General features: G+C 35.2%; 1 protein-coding gene across 1 annotated transcript in view; it reads left to right on the forward strand.

The window, feature by feature from the left end:
• LOC131942324 (fibrillin-2) overlaps positions 1–3,927 on the forward strand; it is a 47,680-nt gene extending 43,753 nt beyond the window's left edge. The window contains exons 61-67 of the mRNA XM_059302136.1: positions 116–180; positions 1,027–1,193; positions 1,881–1,985; positions 2,101–2,230; positions 2,481–2,680; positions 2,826–2,899; positions 3,025–3,927. Of these exons, the coding sequence (XP_059158119.1) occupies positions 116–180; positions 1,027–1,193; positions 1,881–1,985; positions 2,101–2,230; positions 2,481–2,680; positions 2,826–2,899; positions 3,025–3,105 (822 nt within the window). The 3' untranslated portion in view covers positions 3,106–3,927. The remainder of the gene's footprint in view (positions 1–115; positions 181–1,026; positions 1,194–1,880; positions 1,986–2,100; positions 2,231–2,480; positions 2,681–2,825; positions 2,900–3,024) is intronic.
• The last annotated feature ends 17,577 nt before the right edge of the window (positions 3,928–21,504 follow it).

Consider the following 21,504-nt stretch of genomic DNA (forward strand, 5'->3'; position numbering starts at 1 on the left):
GCAATTATTTAATCTGGAAAAATTCCACCACTAAGAAAATTGCATAGAAATTTTTGTGGAATTAGTTTTATCAATGCTTAAACCTAAATTAACATACCATATTTCAATACTCTAGTTAAACAGATTAGGTGGAAATAAAGTTGGAAAAGAAATTATGCCATTCGTGGTTACAAAATTTACGTAAGTAACCAGTTTTTTTATTGTAGGATAATAATTATTTAAAAATTTATTATGTTTCATCCCATTATTGTGGAATATACATAAAATTAAGGAAATGCCCACAACATGATATAATATTGACTTTATATTGGCTATATATATTATGGTTGTAGCCCAATGCAGCCACTTTGCAAACTTATCAGCCAGTTTATAAAGTGAACAGTGTGCTTTGCCAGTGTCTGATAAGCTGAAAGTTCCTGAATTACATTGAATAAGAAGTGAGCGATTCTATAAATGCAAAGACTCAAGTTGCATGACATTAGCAATGTAAATGAATTCTATGTGGTGTTTGAAAAATAATATAATCCAGCCCATTTTAGTGAATCCTGTGGCAACCATGTACATGCTATTTAAAATAAGTAATAGTAATTCCACAAATTGCATATGCATCGTTACCACAGGATCCTCAAAAATGGGCTGCACTACATTATTTTTCCCAGCTGTAATAATTGAAATGTCATCATGCTGTGGATGTACATTGGCCAAAAAACCAAACTGATGCGTACACGGGCCGAGCATTTGGCTGCACTTCAGGCTTTAGCTGTAATATTATATAACATTAACTCATGGTCATCACTATAAGTCAAATTTAATTTATACAAAAGAAGTTAAGAGAATTATTGGTAAAGATGTAAATCCTTTTATTCCTTTAAATTTCAGTAATTTTTTTCAGTAATTTACGCTGTCTTCTAGAATATACATATAGTTTTAGATCAACATTGAAAAATTATGAATACTTTTATACAAAATGTTATTTAGCATTTATTTTTTTAAATGTTGAGACAAGATGTTTTGTTTATCACATAGAAATGGGTCTGTCATTGTTCATACCGCTATTGTGATAGACCTATCACACTCAGGCACCCCCGCATTTGCAGCATCACTATATGCAGAAACTTTGCAGAAGAGTCCCAATTTCACTGTAGGATCAATAGTGGCAGAAATTTTGAATATCTCAGTTAATGACCAGCCAAGTAAGTTAATATAATTTAAAGTATGCAATCACTAATATACCAAACTACTCATCATGTAAGTAAAGTTCCCTTATTGAACCTTATAGCTAATGGGGCAAATAAAGTTTACCTGTTTCAGTCCTCACATTCCCTGTCATGAGTTAGGTACCCATCAGAGCTTAGTGAACCAGAGACATTCTACTCGAGACTTTTGGGTTGGCAGTCTAGTGCCCTACCGCTAGGACACGCTGTCCCATACTTATCATATATATGTATGTGTGGCTATATATATATATATCAGAGGCGTAGCGATGGGGGGAGGAGGGGGGCAGGGGGTACATATATCCCTGGGCGCCAACCTTAGGGGGCGCCAAAATGGGTTGTAAAAACAAATTAAAGTATCATTTTAGCTGCATTTTTTTCATTATAAATAGTTTGAGTGGGGGAGGGGTGCAAATCAAAAGTTTGAGGGGGCGCCAAATTGAAAGTTTGTCCGCCGGGAAGGGTCGCTACGCCTCTGATATATATATATATATAGATAGATAGATAGATAGATAGATAGATAGATAGATAGATAGATAGATAGATATATGTAGAGATATAGATATATATGATATGAATACTTTGTATTACATTTATTATGCTGAAAAAAAATTAGCCAATACATGTATATGTAGATTTTTTTGAATTGTTCATATATACTTTCAGTTCTGAGTGTATGTGATCTGGTTTTGAAACTTCAAACATGTAAAGCAAATGAAAATTGTAGTGAGAACACACAAGATATATCAATGTGTAAACCAGGTTCAAGAAGTAAGCCAGATGGTTAAAAATGTAATTGTATTGTATAGTTTATTTTTAAAATGTTGGAACTATGATCTTCTGGGTATAAGCATAAAATAAAGATTCAAATTTTGTTTTTCAACAGCTGAAGACAAAAGAAATCTAATTCTTGGCCTAACAATTGGAATTGTGATATTTTTATTAATATTTGTTGCTGTTTGTGTGTACGTGTGTTGTTTAAAAAAAAGATTTACAGCAAGAGACTCAACTAATCAGTAAGTCACATTTAATTTTTTTATTTTTTTTATTTTAATAATAAAATCATCTAATATAATCACTTTAAAAATCAGTATACAATATCTTTAAATTTATTTTAAAATGCAACGTTTAATCCAACTAATTCAACTGAACTTTAGTCCAATACTTTGTACATAATATTGAAGCATATTCTTCTGTTCAGGGAAGCAACATTTTGAGTTTCATAAAATTGTTTTTTTATACTTAATGTTTTATTTATTATTTTAGAACATCCCCTAGTGAGTTATTTGCTAAGCAAATTGCAACTAAAGAAAGAACAGGTTATTATCACTTGAATAATTCTGAGATGCATGCAAGCTATGGCAATATAGAATACAACAGATATAAAACATTGATTGTACGATCAAACAGTTCAGAACTTTCTCCTACTTTAAATGCTGACCTAACTATTCCTCACTATGAAAATTGTAAGTAAGAAAAATATTTTATTTAAAAAAAAAATACTTTATTCATAATGGATTTAATTATATGAGAGATAAATATATTAGAATTTGTAGAGTAAAGTAGTATGTAATTTCTTGATGTGGAATATTTTGTTTAACTCATTTCTAGATCCAGGCAATAAAGGAATTGTATCCAACTTTTCTTGGAAAAAATTAATGCCTTTGTTGGAGCGAAATACTGGGGTAAATATTGTAGACATTAAAAGTTTTTAGGATATACATAGTTGTATTTTCAGTCTATCAATTTTATAATTTATTTTAAAGTTCTGACTGCAGTTTTAAAATTTAATTGGTTATTTTTTATTTAGTTTGCTTTGAAAAGACCAACATTTGAAAGAGATCCAAACCCTACTTTCAATGTAAGTGAAAAAGATGTCTCAACGTTTTAAAATAGAAGATTTAATAGAAATAGAATAGTTAATAACTTTACAATTTACCTTGATGTTGTAATTGCTTTAATATACTGACTTCAAAAACCAGAATGTTAATCTAACATTTCAACTCTGAATATTAAATTTTTGTGTTTCATAATAATTAATAGAATTAACAAACTTAATGAGATTACACTTTTAACTAATTCATGAGTATAAAATTCAAGGTTTTCTTCATTTTAAAATGTTTGTTTGATATACTTCTATTTTGGTTAAGATCATTTTTACAAAAATCTGTTATTAAATGCAAAGTACCTGTGCTAAACGTATATCATGTCAGATAATAGACTAAGTCCTGCCTTATTTTATGGAAGTCCACGAGAGTTTGTATTTGTTGACTAGTTCTTCATGTAGCTGCTGACATAGTGAAAAAGGGGCCACAATACAAAAAGCTTTTTTTTATATATTTAGTACTCTTCAAACACCTTTAAATATTGTGATACCATGAGGTGTCTAAATGGCCCACTATGCGTTTTGCATATTCTTGTTTATGTATGTTTATTTTAAATTCTTTTTATTGAATACAAGTAAACTTAAGTTTTAAATTTTTTAATGAATCTCAACTGTTAAAATATTTTTGTAGACTAATGAAAATTGAACTTTGGATTACTCAAACAAATAAACAATAGAAAAATGTAGACAGCGTTAAATATCTAGTTCAAAAAAAGATTAAAAAGATAACAAGGTTTATTTTCTTCAGTATCCATGGTTAAAATAGTATGTAATCATTGTAAGTAAATAAAAACAATTTGAATTTCATAAAATCAGTTTGTTGTTAAATTGAAAACATAATTATACATTAAAAATAAATAATTTTTACTAAGTTTAGCAAACTAATAATCAGTAAATTAGCAATGAAGAATACATTTTTAATACTGTATAAGTATAAAATATATAGAAAGTTGTATGTAATAACTATTTATTTGGTTTTGTTAAAAATTTATTATTACACTCAGTATTATATTTTTTTGAATAAAAAAAATATTTTACTATACAAAGTGTTATAAATTCTTCTTTTCTTCTTTGTTTTTAATTGTATTATTTCAATGGTCAATTTTCTCCAACACAATTATTCGCTATGTAGCCCTTTGACTCTGACTTTAGCCTGCTTTTCTTTATGGGTTTGCTTCAATAGCCTTTGTCCTCTCCAGAACAATATACAAGGGAGAAAATGTTTAATTTTGGAGTTTGTTTCTCCTAAATGGGTTACTGTCCCTAGCTAATGAACGTCATCTTCCTATGAGTCCTACTTTTCAAATTGGCAATCCTAAGCCCAACCATGCCATCCCCATTATAAAATAGTTTAATATTAGAAATGTGGGTTCTTAATTAGCCTGAAGTGAAAGTAAACTAATTGAAAATGAAGAAACAGCATTTACACTGTATGTTAAAGGCCAAGCTTTGCGCCAGTGATTTAAAAAAAGTTCTCTTTTTTAACCTGATGGTCCACAGGACAAGTGAAGTAGAGTTCACCTGTTTCTGTGACCTCGGCATATGAAGGGATAGTGTGGTCAGCCGCCTTTACGTTACCTATCAGAGATGGGTGGACTCAAGTACTTGCTACTTCTACTGGCTTCAACCTGGATTTGAACTCGAGACTTTCCGGTTTGCAGTCTCGCTCTCTACTGCTAGACCATGCTGTATACTGTATAGTGATATCAGTAGCCCAGAAAAATATTGCTTTAAATATAATCTTTGTAAAATAGTGATGTAGTAAATGCAGGGAAGCCTGACTGTGATAGGTCTATCACAATACCAGTATGAACAATGAGAGGCTTCTAAGCAGACTATGTGTAGTAAGGTCTCTAATAAACAAGAAAGTCTAAAGATTATAAGAGCTGTTTTATGATTATAAAATGATTATATTACTATCATATTCTATTATTATATTTTAACTTACAGTAAAACATTTTCTTTTAAACTGTTTAAATAAAAAATACTAGTTGAAAAACCAATTTTCAGATGCATATGATATCTTCAAAAGAAAATGTATAGTCTTTGGAAGGTTTGATTAGAACAATAATATTAATACAATCTCTAAGCAGAGATTAACTGGGCTAAACAAAGAAAACAACATTTCAACAAATGGATCATCATAGACATTAAAAGATACACATTTTAAGAATTAATTGTTTAGAAAGTACATATGTGGTCTAACCACTGATAACACTTGCAGTGCACAATTAATTTTTGTGCATTTGTTTCTGTTATTAATCAAAGATAAAGCTAGAATAATTTAACAGAAAATGTTAAAGTGATTTGAAATAAAACGGGAGTGACCTCCCCTAAACTTTCTGGAATATTCTTATATAACACTACGGGGGATGGCAACTCGGGATATAGACAGTACTTTAAAACCATTTTTAATTACTTAAACTTTTTACTTTCTTGTATACAGAGTAACCTAGAGAGAAAATATTGTAAACTAATATTGAAAATTATCCTTAAAATTTCATTTATCTATCTGAAACAGAACTTAAGTTATAGGCTTTTGAAAAATTGAAAGTAGAATAAGTTCCACTACCGGTTATCGGAAATCACTGAAAATTTGATACAGAATTATACATTTAATATAATACATATATATGAAATTTCATCAACCTAGGTGTAACGGTACTCAAGTTATCGGGTTTACAGACACACATACAAACACACTCACACACAGACAAAATTGAAAAACTATGTTTTTCCGACTCAAAGAGGTGTAAAATGTCGAGATCTGAAAATCTTGACTTGTTGCTATTTTGCATGATTTAAATACTTCCCCTATAGGTTTACTTCGTATACGAGAAAGAACAAAGTTACATAAGTAATATTTTAAAAGATGCAATGTTAGACCATTGTTTGAAAGTGCTAATCAAACCAATGCACTGTTAATTTTTAAAGGAAAGTTATTAGTTTAGCTGCATATATATTACAAATTATATATATATATATATATATATATATATATATATATATATATATATATATATATATATATATATATATATATATATATATATATATATACAGTGGCGAAGCGAGGTCGGGTGTCACCCGGTGCGGCACTTAATGGTGTCACCCGCTAGAGGCGTAGCGACCCTTCCCGCGGACAAACTTTCAAGTTTTTTATTTGCACCCCCCCCCCCCTCAAGTTTTCGATTTGCACCCCCCCCCCCCCCCCTCAAACTTGCGATTTGCACCCCTCCCCCTCAAGTATTTCACTATATATTTTGCTATTTTTTTGCCTTGGTGTCACCCCCCTAAATGGTGTCAACCGGTGCGGGCCGCACCCCTCTTTCTACGCCCCTGTATATATATATATATATATATATATATATATATATATATATATATATATATATATATATATATATATATATTTATTTATTTATATAGGCCTATAAATATATATATATATAGAGAGAGAGACTTAAATTATATATATAGGCCTGTCATACATATATGTTTAATTATATATGTAGCCAATATATGGCTACCAGTAAATCATCAAAGTCGTCTTTGACTAATCCCTCCCCCCTCCACCCCACCTCCCTTCATCTGTTCTAATGATCTCGACATACTAGGGGATAATATGGTCAGCCCTATGCCCAGCCACCTTGGTTTTTCTTACAATAGTGGGCCCAGGGACGCCCGACAGGCTTGAGTCCGGCATCTAAACTCGAGACTTTCGGATTAGCAGTCGTCAGCATTCGACCACGCTTTTCCCATAAGTTAATAATATTGCAAAGAAAAAAATGACATTTGTTGTATAATTATTTTAATCAAAACATTTCGGTAATTTTAAACACGTTATTTTAGGCGTGTATTAAAAACAGTAGGCCTACAACTAGAAACACGGCTGTTACTATTTAAAGATATAGCCTACCGCTGCTTACATTTTAATAGGTTAAGTGTAGTGTAAACTATCGCAATATATAATATAGGCCTAATCTCCAGCAATGCCGTGCCGTGCTTCTCGATACGGGTCACTAATTTTACCCAAGTTTACATTGCCATTGCTCTCATTTAATAAAGTTGAAGCCAATTCTTGAAAAACGCAACGTTGATAACGATATGTGACCGCTAGAAACATTACAAAAGAATCGCATGTCCGTGTTTTTTATTGTGGTTTTTAAAATCTTTAATTAAACGTTATATACCTGTTTAACGAACAAACTGTTTTTTGTTTTTTTTTGTTTATAAAATGTAGCCTGGAGGACAATACGATGTTATTCTCTTTCATTAGTTGTTTTGTTATGACAGTGGCGTCGCTATGTCGGGTGTCACCAAGTGCGGCACTTCGTGGTGTGACCCCCCCCCCCCCAAAAAAAAAACCCAACTAAGTATATATGTATATATATATATATATATATATATATATATATATATATATATATATATATATATATATATATATATATATATATATATATATATATATATATATATATGTGTATATATATATATATATATATATAAGGGTCGTCCATAAATGACGTCACAATTGTAGGGGGGGTCCGTAATTTTTTGACGGTGTATGATGAGGGGGACGGGGGAGGGAATTCAGATGGTGTGACGTCACTTTTTTTGCATTTTAAAAAAGCAATGTTAGAAAACGAGTTTTAGCCGTTATTTCGCGTTTTAGAAAACTGTTTTAATAAATTGTAATATGAATTGATCAAAATACTCTATGTTGACAGAGATCTGACAAGATTTTGGAAAATATAGACGTTTTAAGAAATATTCAACAGCAATTTTGAGGGGGGGGGGGGTTGCAGGCTGAGGTGTGATGTTATTATAGGAGGGGGTCTGGCTTTTTGTGACAACGTGTGACGGAGGGGAGGGGGGGAGGTAAAAATCGTAAAAAAAGCGTGACGTCTTTTATGGATGACCCCATGTATATATATATATATATATATATATATATATATATATATATATATATATATATATATATATATATATATATATATATATATATACATACATAGGCCTATAATTTAAATATATGCCACATACGCGTACATATATGTGTAACAGCTTTAATCGCTGCAGACGTAATAGTAATGATGTGTATCTTTAATCTGTTAATAATACAGTTGGATGTAGGAATATTTTCTTTATCTTCTTCTTCTTCTTCGTTCTTAATTTTTGAATATGGTGGAGGAATTAGACAACAAGTCCAACTTCATGGACAAACCAGACTGTGGTTTCCAGTTTGTCAGGTGTCCCATATAATTTTTCCCTGAGTGGGGTGGGCTGGGGCCAGTGTCTGCCTCTTGCCTGGCTATACAGAGTACAATCCTGGAGTACGTGCTCCGTGTTTTCCGGGGCCTTGCCACAAGGGCACATTTCGCTACACCCAACCTTCAGTTTTTTGTGCATGTGTTGATTTAGTCTGTTGTGGCCTGTTCTAAGTCGAAAGATTATGTATTGTTGTTTTCGTGTTAAATTGTAATAGCCGTCGTCTTTAATGTAGTGAGGGTGTGTGACAGACCACATTTGCGTTTGTTTGTGTTTAATTATTCTTTTTATTTCTTTTGGGTGTAGCGAAATTTCCGGTTGTGGTTTCTTTCCCCCAATTTTTGCCAGCTGGTCTGCGATCTCGTTACCCTGGATCTGGCAGTGGCCCGGGATCCACTGCAGCACAATTCTGCTGCAGGTATTTTTTAGCCTCTCTAGTGCTGTCATGAGTGTTTGAATATAGGACTCCGGATTTTGTAGGGATTGCAGGACTGATTTGGCATCTGTAAGAAATACAATCTGACTATTCGGTGATTCAGGGTGTTCTGACAGGAGGTTTGCTGCGTGTTCTAAAGCTTCTTTTTCTGCCCTAAAATTGTCGGATAGGCTGCCTGTGGCTATTGCCTTTTCCAGGCTTTTTCCGCTTGGCCATTCAATAAGGATGCCAGCCCCGCCATTTTTTGTGGCATCTTCAGCTGAGCCATCTGTGAAAACTCTAATCCAGGTATTGCTGGGGTACTGATCCTTAATGTGTTTATTTGTTATTTTCTTAAGTTCTTCTAGATCATAGTCAGATTTTTTTCCTAAGGTGTCTATTGAGTCAATAATGGTTAAGTGACAGTGGGAGATCCAAGGCGGGGAGAGGTTTTGAGTTTTTATATTTTCTTTAAAGTTAGCGCGTTTACGTCATGGTATCACCCCCCCCCCCCCCCTTGTAATAATTGATGATTTGTACTTAAAAGACTATTTAACTTTCATTAATGAAACTGGCGAAAAACATTTTTCTTCTGTACATTTTGCAATTTTTTGCCTTGGTGTCATCCCTCAAAATGGTGTCACCCGGTGCGGTCCGCAACCCCCGCCACGCCTCTGGATTTTGAGCAGCGATACTAATATTTTAATGATATACAGTAGCTTTATAAGACAGTGGAAGGTTGCTAAACACACACTGGGAGACACTATCCATGGGTAGACAACGAAATCCTGCTAATTTTAATAATTCGAAATTTTCTTGTTATAGTAATTGCTTATCATAGTTCCATAAATCATTAGGTATAGGGTGACACGATCTGGGATGGGAGAGACATCAATTGTTATATATTTTAATTATTTTTTTTTTAAAGTAAATAGTCCTCTTTTGAACTAGCGATCCATTGGGCAGATGTAGTAGAGTTTATATGTTTGTTGACCTCGGCATATAAAGGGAAGGTGTGGTCATCACTTTGAACAGCCGCATTGACTTTCCCTAACATGAGTTAGGTACCCATTAGAGCTGGATGGATTCAGGGATGTTTTCTAGTTTTAATACATCAAATATATAGTCGTTGGCGGAGAGGGGGAGGGGGGGGGTTGACCACCCGGTCCCCCGTATCGTGTGTTACCCGACCTAGTGAGGCCGCTGATTATACTATACATACCGATTTTAAATTATTCCAATATGCACATCTTCAGATTGTACACATACAACTATATGTGTTCACCACATTAGGTCCACCTAAATAAGCTCAGTTCAAAAATCATCTTATTGGGCGTGTTTACATAAAATTCATTTCGATAAAAGTATGAGTCAAAAGTGTAGGTGTTGTGGATACATCGGATCACATTTATTTTCCATATCCGACGCATGGACACAAAAAAATTATAAAACAGAACCACAAACAAGAAATAATACATTTTAATAACAAAGATCAAGATTTGATAGAAACATCTATATAATTTATATAATTTTCTTCTTGGAGACGTTAGAAAACAAACTGTAAGCACGCCTTGCAGTCCCCTCTCTTCCTCTCTAGGAAGTCTGTTGAGCTGTGGTTCACACTAAATGTTTGCAATCGTATAGCCGGGTTTAGTGACGGCTATTAGGGGCAGATAATTCAGTTTGAAACGATTTTAAACTTAGGGGAGGTAGCTAAGAGGAGGCTGCTTTCACGGGGGGGGGGGGGGGGTTAGTGGTAGGGGGAAAGGAGGGGGGGGGGGGCTATCGTCCTTAAGGACTTACTGATAGTGTTTTAAAGCAAATATTTTCAGTGACAACAGTGGTACTGTCGAATTGACAAATTATGAATTACTAAAAAGTAGAAAATAAAACAACTCTATTCTATAAACTTTACTGGATCTACTGTGAACCATAAAGGACAAAATTCAAAATTATTAATTTGTATTCTCAAAAAGAAATTTAAAAAAAAAATAAGTATTCAGTAGCACATTGGAAACTACTTTCATCAACACAACAATTACAGTACCGGTAATGTAATAAAAGAGAAACAATGAAATGAGTCTCACTATCAAGTTTATATACTCGTACGGCTAGAAAATGTGACCAACATTTTACTTAACGAGACACGAAATACTTGTGGGGCAACACATTTTAAACTATAGTAAAGGTGTTTTTACAACGGCATTGTGGCTCGTCCACTAATGATGCTATAATTTGACACAAAGAGAAAGTTTTAAGAGAATCATTCGGTCATCACACATGGATGTCCTACTATGGGAAATAAATCAGTTAACTTTAATTTTTTTTAAATTCAAATTTTAAATAGGCTATATACTTAGACAGAATTATTCGGCTTGATATAAAAAAAAGTTCTTTTTTTCTTTTACTAAAGTGGCTATGATGAGGGCTAAAACATTGGCAAGCCTAGCGTTTTTTATAAGTTACGTTCAACATGAAAGATTTATAACATAGCACAGCTAAAATCTTATTAAATAGCTTACCATGTCATGCGTGACAATAGGGACACAATCCTCGTGCTAATATATAAAAATTCGGGTTTGCTACTTGATACATTGTTTGTCATGCTTGGATGAAGATTCTTTTAGAACAAGGTTATGCTGAAAAGGTTACGTGATATATTCGTGTAGACCTACTTAGCAATCGTTAAACTTCCTGGTCTAGACTTGTTACACTGGCTGGAACTGGCATTCAGGAATTCCATCTTGTGCACAAACGAACAGGTTCTTAACTAGCTGAGGATGGTAGTAATTTTCAATCACCAGTACTTTGGATAAATCCAAGTGTATTATTCTTAATGAAATGGATAACCGTTTTTTACTATGTCATCTGTTTTGGGTTTTCATTTATTGGACTTCAGTTGCTGGAGGAAGTATGTAGAGTTTGTTATTCCATTGCTACTATTATATTATTTTGCAGTATCATTACGTTATCTCCCTTTAGGGGTCGTCCATAAATGACGTCATACTGACAGGGGGGAGGGGGTTCCGTAATTTTGTGACGGTGTGTGACAGGGGGGGGGTGGTTCAGATGGTGCGACGTCACACTTTTGCATTATAATAAAGCAATGTTAGAAAACGAATTTTAGACGTTATTTCGCGTTTTAGAAAACTGTTTTAATAAATTGCAATCGAAATTTTGACAGAGTTCAGACACAATTTTGGAAAAATATCGATGTTTTAAGAAAAATTCAACTGCATTTTTTAGAGGGGTTGTAGGCTGGGGTGTGACGTAATTTTAGGGGGGGGGGTCTGGCTTTATGTGACGATGTGTGACGGAGAGGAGGGGGGAGAGGTAAAAATGGTCCAAAAAGTGTGACGCCATTTATGGATGACCCCTTAAATGATACAAACCTTAAAAATTCAACAATTATGTTTTAAAATGACTAATTTAGACAATGAAAAATAGTCAAAGTAGATTGCAATTCAGATATTTTTGCGTTAACATGGGAAATGCTGTTATTTTGAAAGTATAAAATTAATAAATCAGATCTTTAAATCGTAACTGTTTACCGAATTCTCTAAAAGAAATTTAGTAGTGGGGATTGTGTCAACTATAAGAGCTGCTTGGGGAAAATAATCTTGGTAGGTTACATTAGATGTGCATTGATCTGGAGAGAAAAATGGCTACTTTTAAAGAGCAAAAAAAATTCATTCACTTAATTTAGGGGGTCGTTCATAAATGACGTCACACTCGTAGGGGGGAGGGGGGGGTCCGTAATTTTGTGACGATGTGTGCTGAGGGGGGGGGGGGGGGTTAGATGGTGCGACGTCACACTTTTGCATTATAAAAAGCAATGTTAGAAATCGAATTTTAGACGTTATTTCGTGTTTAAGAAAACTGTTCTAATAAATTGTAATAGGAATTGATTAAAATACTCTATTTTGACAGAGTTCAGGCAAGATTTTAGAAAAATATCGATGTTTAAAAAAAAATTGTGAGGGGGGGTTGTAGGCTGAGGTGTGACGTCATTTTTTGTGATGATGTGTGATGGAGGAGAGGAGGAATGGTAAAAATCGTCAAAAAAGCGTGACGTCATTTATGGATGACCCTTTAAAGTAAAAATATATTTGCGCTGACGACATCGGAGATTGCAGACTGACTCACACCGACGTGGGAAGGGGGAGGCACTTAGATGAAAATATAAATCTAATTGATCCAAGTTATTTGGCACCCCGGTCACCCCCCTGAGCACAATGACCCTTTCGTTAATTTTAATGAGTGCTATACACTATCGAATTTTCGAATACATCCATTAAAAGGCGATATAGGCCATAGAAATATTTACACACATATTTTCCTAGGGGCAAGACGTGACACAACGAGTTACCACCCGCAAAGCACACGACCTTGAAACACCTTGTCGTATTACCAAGCTAAAACAATGTCACGCTCCAGAAGCATGATCAAAAAGATCAATAGAGCGTTGGCTGATGTTAGAAATAATTAAATAAAAATAGCAATAAGCTGCTATAAATAGATGTGAGCTAATGGGTTAATAACGATAGTTCCTTAGGGCGTTTAGATTGTTGATGTAAAGGGGTAGTCCAGAAATAGCTTACCACTAGTTTGTTCACTCATCATCACACACAAAAATATCGAGCCTAATATTCGCACCCTCCCCCCCCCCCCTTTGCCTGCCCCGTACAGGCTAAACTTAGTTAAAACCGTCGAGACAATTATGTAATTGTTTCCCTTGATAATTGATTTTGCAACTGTTTGAATCTGCCAGGTTGTCCACCGTCCATTATTTTATACTCATTTTTTTTTTCAAATCTATTTTATTATAATTTACAAGGTAATTTTTTTCAAAATGTACAATAGGTGCTATATATTATTACAGTGGTTCCGCTTTGAACAACGTAAATATTTCATTACCTTGAGGATAAAAATATAATTAGGCCTATTCGTTGTTTATTCCAAACAATCTCAATGTGGTAATGTGTATTTGGATTGAAACAGTAACACACGTCTCTCATTATTTCTTATTGACATTTTCCTCCGGGAGTAAGTGAGTGGGGGGCACTAGTATAATTTGTGTGCGTGGAAAGAGTGGGAGGGGGGGGCTGACTCTGGTTAAATTACATATATATATATTGAATGTAAAACGAGATGCCTGAAAGAAACTGTGATGCTGCTGTGTGATACGATATTGTTTAAAATATATATTTTTTTAAAATATGTAATAACGGTGAAGGATTAAATTAGCATACGTACGCCTTGAGTTATTTTGCTTGTGTTTAATGGACTGTAGCTTTGTGCAGCGATAAGATGTTCTGTTTTTAGAGAAATACATTAAAAAAACGGTTTAATTCAGTTTGCCTTTAAATAGCAATGTATTTTTTTTTCTTTTTGCAGCGACCCCTAGTTCTCCTTCCACTCCACCACAGCTCAATATTGTAAGTACAAATGTCATCACGGATGGAGAACCTTACACTGTGACATGTGATGCAGCACGTGCTAATGTTCCAGCAGATGCTGATAGCATTTTTGCATTGCTAATAACATGGACAGAAGGAACGTCTATCCCAATAACATTTGCAAGCTATGTACCGTTTCTGCCTGAGTTAAATTCAACGGTAAGTTAAATAGCAATCTTCATTCCCTGATATCGGTTGGGGATTTCAAAACAAATATCCAACTTAATTTCCCCTCGAACAAACTTGAATTAAATGTTTAATATAGAACAAAAATATTATTCGCCAATATAAGTTTACATAATAGGATAAATAAATGTATTTTAAAAAACTTTGTGTAAGCATTACGTCACTTATGCATTCATTTTCGGGGTGGTGCCCATCATATGTGTTGTCGTAAGATCGATATACTTTAGATTACTTTATTCGTGTTCAATTGTTAGCTAATACATTTTTATATTGATAAGTAACTTGTTGGTGCAATTCGTAGAGTTCTAATTTCTATTTGGCTTGAGCATTGTTATGTTAGTTTTAACTTAGTATTCGTAAGTTATAAGTAAATATAAACAACATAATGTTTTCAGTACATACTTGAACCGTCGCCTGCTAGAAATTGGACTGCTCAATTCACCGGAGCCTTGCAAGAAACTTCGGATAAGCCAAACAATAGAGACACAATGAGAATAGAAATGGTTGTCTATGATGCTAAATGTACAGATGCTGGCGTGTTCTATTGCCTCGTTACATATTTTAATACAGCTGGTCAGCTGGAATCAATAGCATCTTATCAAAATGTCACTGGTGCATGTAAGTTGCCATATATTGCTGTTATTTATAGAGTGGTCTGTAACGTTAAATTCAATTTTGAAAACGAAGTTGTTAACACTCGAAAATAATACTTTGCAGATAAATACAAAATTAATATTTATTTATTTGCTGTAAAAAAAAGGCTTAGTTTTAAAATATCATGTTAAAGATACTGTAATACACTTTTTAAAAAAATAAATGATGTCCTGTTTTTATTGTCATTATTTCATGTTGTTAAACAGCAAGAGTATTTCCAGTGGCTTTTTATTTAACGCCACATTATGAGCAGGGTCTTCGTCCATATTTTTCTGCAAATTACGTGGGAACCATTGTTACTCTGTCATGCATTGCAACCGTGAGTATTATCTGTTTTTCTGCTTGATAAATTTAAAATCACATTTGGACGTGAAGATAAAATTGTACAGTCTTGTTTAATGATTTCGTTTAACAAGAATCGCGTTAGCAAATTGTTTATGCATTGTAACAAAACATTTTTTCGATAAAGGGACCGAGAGAACTTACCTTTAACTGGACGTATGGCTATACAAGCGAAGACGTCAACAGCTTCACGGAATATCCAATACAAAGTGATATATCAGTTTTTGAGCCGGTGCTGGAAAGTTCAGGATCTAACTGTGAAAAATATCGCCACGTTTCGACCCTAAGTTTTCAAACAAATGATGATGGTTTAAGATACGTATGTAAAGCTACAGAAAACAACACAGATACTATTGTTGGCAATATAACAATATACACAGCAACACACGGTAATTTATTTTAAACTTTTAAAATTATAGTCGTTTAATCTTTTTGATGTAGATGTTTCTGCTTTAAAAAGTTCAAATTATGAATGCGCATGTCTAAATCATTATGTGCGTTTGCGTATGCCTATTGCCTTCGTAGAGATATATCTATCTGTATCAGAGTAAGGATAACGCCAAGGGTAAGGGTGAGATTGAGTGTGGAGATGAGCGTAAGTGTAAGGGTAAGAGTGAGGGTTAAGGTTTATGTTTTTGGGTGTAGTCGTGGGTGTATTTATATGTTCACATATTGATGTAGCTAGCCTTTGCTCCAGCCATTTATAGTCATACCTAAATTTAAATGTTAACCTAGAGATGCTTGATTTTTATGAAATATTTTAAGGAAAATTAAACATTCATCATCGGGTAATTATAAAAATGATCTTACTCCCCAACAACACGACGCGTTACACACAGGGGCGGAACTACAGTGCCGCCAGACCCCGCAATGCGGGGGGGCCCAGACCAATTGGGGGCCCAAAAATCCTGGCTAAATTATTTTAAAAAAAAAAAAAAATTAGGCGGAGGTCGAGTTATCTTTCTTCTACAGTTACAAACAAACACGATAGTCGGCAAACGTCTTTGAGAAAAATGCACTGACTATAGCTCGAGAGACCGCCAGACATATAGACAACTTCAAAGACGAAGCATCTGAAATTTGACTGTGCCGGTACGCTTTGAAATCGGGCTGGGGAAATGTTGCGGCGAGGCGACTATCCTGGTCTTCTAGAAGATCGGAAAAAGTCGGCACTATTGATGTAGATGTTTATCGGCGCTTTCTTGTCCCCTTCCCTTCCCAACTCTCTCCCCCCCTCCCCCCTACCCCTCACTTCTACCCCTCACCACACCCTTACTCTTACAATAAGATGTAATGCATAGATTAACGAACCGTCTATGAACTGTAAACTGACCACTTCTGCACATTTTGTTAAAGACACTAGTCAGTAGTTGTTCATTTACCTGAAGAACAGGGGCGGAACTACAGTCTCGCCAGACCCCGCAATGCGCGGGGGGGGGGGGGGGGAGGCCGTTTAGGGGCCCACGGCCGACCAACATTTTTTTTTTTAAATTTTGAATTTAATTTTTGCCTTAATATTTGGTTTGTAAAAGAAAAACACTGTAGCTGCGGTACGATTATCTTTATTTTACAGTCACTATACCACGCTCTTCCGCAAAAGATAAAATCCATTACACAAACTACAGTGTAAAATATAGGCAACTCTTCAAATTTTTAATGACTTCTTTGACTCGTTGCCCCCCCCCCCTCCTTTTGATAGCTAAATAGAGGACACGTAACTGTTTGACCGATCCTCCAAAGTATACTGTGGCGGATGGGGCAGGGGATGGGGACCAAAAAGGGGGTTAAAAAATTGTCGACAAATTCTTTACATATTTAAAACAGTTATTTATAGTTGTATTTTTTAACCATCGTCAAGGCCGAGTTCTATTTCCCTACAATCAAACACACGCTGTCGCCGGCAAAATTCTTTTTAAAAAAACAACAAAGTCCATAGCACGAAAAACCGCTACATATGAAGTGGGCTTGCAATACTTTCATGATGCGCGGTTCTTATTTGTGTTTGTGATAGTGGTTGAATTTGTATCCTGTACTATCTTGTATCGTACAAATAATTAAAAAAAATAATATAATACTAGAAACTTCAGTTTTATATACGTTTACTTGTTTTTGATTTTACAAGAAATATAGTAAACTTTTAAGGCCTATACTTCAAATTATCTCCCCTGAGTAAGTTTTACAATGGGCGATGCTGACATACATAGATCAAGGCGTTTTGTTGTCCCTTTCAAGTTTTTTCCCGAGCCGACCCCTATCCCATCCCTCTTTCTCAACCTCACAAGTATCGAGGAGATAAATGTATCGTTTATGAACTACTTCCTAACCGTACGATTCACCACTTCAGCACATTTTGTCAGACACTAGACAGCACTAGATCTAGTCAACACATATTAATTTACTTTCATAGTATTTGGCACATCTAATTCACAAAACAGGGCAGGTAAGATTATTTTTTATATAATTATTTAGAAATTAATTAGAACGTTTAGAATTAATTGAACATTATTAATAGTCATTGAGGTGGGGGTGTGTGAGGGTCAGGCTTTTTGTTAATCCCCCCCTCCCCTAAATCAGAAGGTTATCCAACGCGTGACCTGGCCACATACAGTTGTACATGTGAAAAACATTTTTCTCTCTATTATTATTATGCATTACTGCATCATTCACTTAATCGCCATGAAAACTTGGGAAGCTGTTGAGTACAGCCCCGCAAAGGTTTCTGTCATAGGCCTAACATTTGTACATATTTGAGTGGGGACTCCTAACGGAAATATGTGATTTAGCGCCCGTGATCCTGCATAAGCGGATGAGGTTACTACTTGAATACAACTGGCGTCAGTGTCATCCTGAGCGCAACACATATGAGCAAGTTGGCCCCCACAGACAGTCGTTTAAAAGTTCCCACAACACTAGGAATAAGTCTCGCTACTACACTCGATGACTAAATCTAATTAGGTGTCGCACCAATGTTTCTTCCAGGGTAGACTGTTTTCGGGGGAGGGGAGGGGGGGGGGAGCTCTGCCGGAAGAAACAATGTGTCACACCCATCACCCGTGCAGTAATGTAACCGGTAGCTCCAAGAGCCCCGTGACTCCCCTGACACCTGGGCCGTCGCCGAGGGATTTACAGCATGCCTTGGCGTGTCTAGTTGGTAGTGTGGACAAACCCGCGCCCTAAGATCCAAGAAATGAACTGCCGACATTGTTAACATTTAATTCAACTTCTGGAAAACAGGGCACACGGTTAGTAACGTTTTGACGAAAGCCTCAGTTTAGTGTGTTGGACTAGATTTAGAAAGGGGCCAGCTCGTGTGTTGGAAAACCTCTGATTTATTCGTGTACCAGATGGAATTTTTTTAAAATTGAGAGCGAACCTTGTTTTATATATATATATATATATATATATATATATATATATATATATATATATATATATATATATATATATATAATATATATCTATATCTATATATATATATATATATATAGGGGCCCAAAAAAATTCTTCGGGGGGGGGGGGGGCTTTTTTTCTAGTTCTGCCACTGATACACATGACATGTTGTTGTGATTAGATTTAATTGAATTTTTTTTTTCAAAACCCGATCAGGCCAGAAATGAGTATCCTATGTTCGTATTGTGTGTTTATATATATATATATATATATATATATATATATATATATATATATATATATATATATATATATATATATATATATATATATATATATATATATATACATATATGGGGGGCCCAAAAATTTTTTTTGCGGAGTGGCCCATTTTTTCTAGTTCCGCCACTGGTTACACAAATATGATATGCATTACGGTCAAATAATTTTACAGTTAATTTAACTTACCCTTTCCTAGCGAGTATCAGCATCAGGAGATACGATCAAAATATACTAAAATAAAAAAACATCGGAATAATATTGAGTAATACTATATATCTTTTCACAGCCTAATCAATTGTCTGTCTGAAATGCTTTTTAATTCCCTTAAAAAAACAACACGATAATAAATATACGTAGACAATACATCTAATATATAAAGTTCAATTCTGTGTGTGGCGGGCGGACGGGCGGACGGACCGAGGATTCCAAATTCTAATGTAAGTTTCCCTTTCAAACCTGACGGTCTGTGGGGCAAGTGAAGTAGAGTTCACTTGTTTCTGTGTCCTCGGCATATGAAGAGATAATGTGGTCAGCACTATGCCCAGCCGCCTTTACTTTCCCTAACGTGAGTTAGCTACCCATCAGAGTTTGGTGGACTCATGGACGGTCTACTGACTTGAACCCGGATTCGAACTCGAGACTTACGGGTTAGCAGTCCAGCTCTCTACCGCTAGACTAATAACTAATAGAATTAAGAAAAAAATGAAATTCCAATGTGCTCATCGTCTAAAATCAGGATTTAAAAAAAAACAATTTATTGAAGGTGTTGTAAAACAATTTTCATTTTTCAAACTTATGGTGATAATAATTGTTGGCTTGTCCATCAAACAAAATTTTAAAAAATGTATTACCATTCACAAAAACTTGAATTATCTACATTTAGCTCATTACGTCCCTTGATAAATTAGAAAAACACAATTACTTCCCTTTATTAAAAAGCATTACATAGCTAGGAAAAAATGCACCTTTTATTACATTGCTTTGGTGTTGGGAAAAAGAATTACATAATTAGCGTGGATTGATCAAGTGAAATGTGGTAGGTATTTTAAATACTGCCTGTTATTTATTTTGTACACTGAACGTATTGTTTTCTTCTTATTATTTTTAATCAAAGACAGTTGAAATAACAAAAGATAACTTTATTCGAGAACGGGAAGTCTCGCAGGTTATTATTTGTGTCTTTTGTTTGTACACGAAGGGGAATTCGTTTTTGTCTGTCGCACTAAACATGATAAACGTCGATCGTCTTTTTTACCTTACCATAGTGCGTACCCCTTTTTTAAGCAGACGTTTTAACAGCACCTTTAGCAGTGTAAAGTTTTACTACGTTCTCGGTTGTAAAGTCAAGATCGAAAAAAAAATTGTTTAAGAGCTATGTTTATGCTTTGCACCGCAAATATTTTTTAAAATCGACAACAGTTAAGAAGCCAGCTCCTAAATGTCCTCTATGACGGCTTCCAGTTTGCGAATAAGCTTGGGCTATTGTAATTGTTCTCTATATTGAAACAGGCGCGTCCGCCGGCGCTCCGACAGGATTCGATTTGGCGCCCTGGGCTTTCCTATGAGCGTTATGGTGCATAATTTTGTTTTAAACAGTGCGATGGACTATGGATAGGAAAGGTTACTATAGTCTTTAAGTGAATCAAATTCGCGCATCCTCCGGCGCCCCGACAGGGTGCTATTTGGCGCCCCGGGCCTTCCCATGTTTGCCATGACGCCTACGTTGGTTTAAGTGAGTGCAATACATCGGGGTATTTTAGTCGTTTACTAAGCTGAAACAGGCGGTTCCGCCGGCGCCCCAGCATGGTGCGATTTGGCGCCCTGGGCTAGACTGTTAGCACTTTGCGTTTATGTGTTTGCGTTTGTGTTATATTTGCGTTTATTTTGTGAGTGTTTTGGGTTTCGTTGGTTTTGGCTAGGGTGGGCAATGCCGAGTAAATGCTGATTACTAAACACACATGTCATGGTACTTTACAGATAGGTTTTTCACAGAGCCCAGTGCAGGGCTTGGCCGAGACGGCTAATATATACAATAAGTAACCAATCCGGATGATACACGACCGTGTGACACCACTGAAGCTGCGATAAAATAAGGTCACGCATTAGAAAAAATGTAAACGTCAGGAAATAATGCCAGTTATCGTAGTTGCGAAATGTATTAACAATAGCACATTGACTTGACTTATTCCTCTCTGCTCCTTATGGAACAGGGCCTCAACCATTTCCTTCCATTTTATCCGATCCCGGCTATTAATTTTGCCGTCTCCCAAGACATCCCTGTTGGCTTCAGTTCTTCAAGAAGACTCCGCCTCCAGGTCTGTCTTGGGCGCCCTCTCGTCCGCTTTCCCTGGAGGTTCCACTCAATCGCTTGCCGTGTAACATTTGAGAGAGCCTTTCGTA

Source organism: Physella acuta, unplaced genomic scaffold (genome assembly GCF_028476545.2).
Source record: "Physella acuta isolate Inbredline_101_S28 unplaced genomic scaffold, ASM2847654v3 ptg000401l, whole genome shotgun sequence".
Lineage (NCBI taxonomy): Eukaryota > Metazoa > Mollusca > Gastropoda > Physidae > Physella > Physella acuta.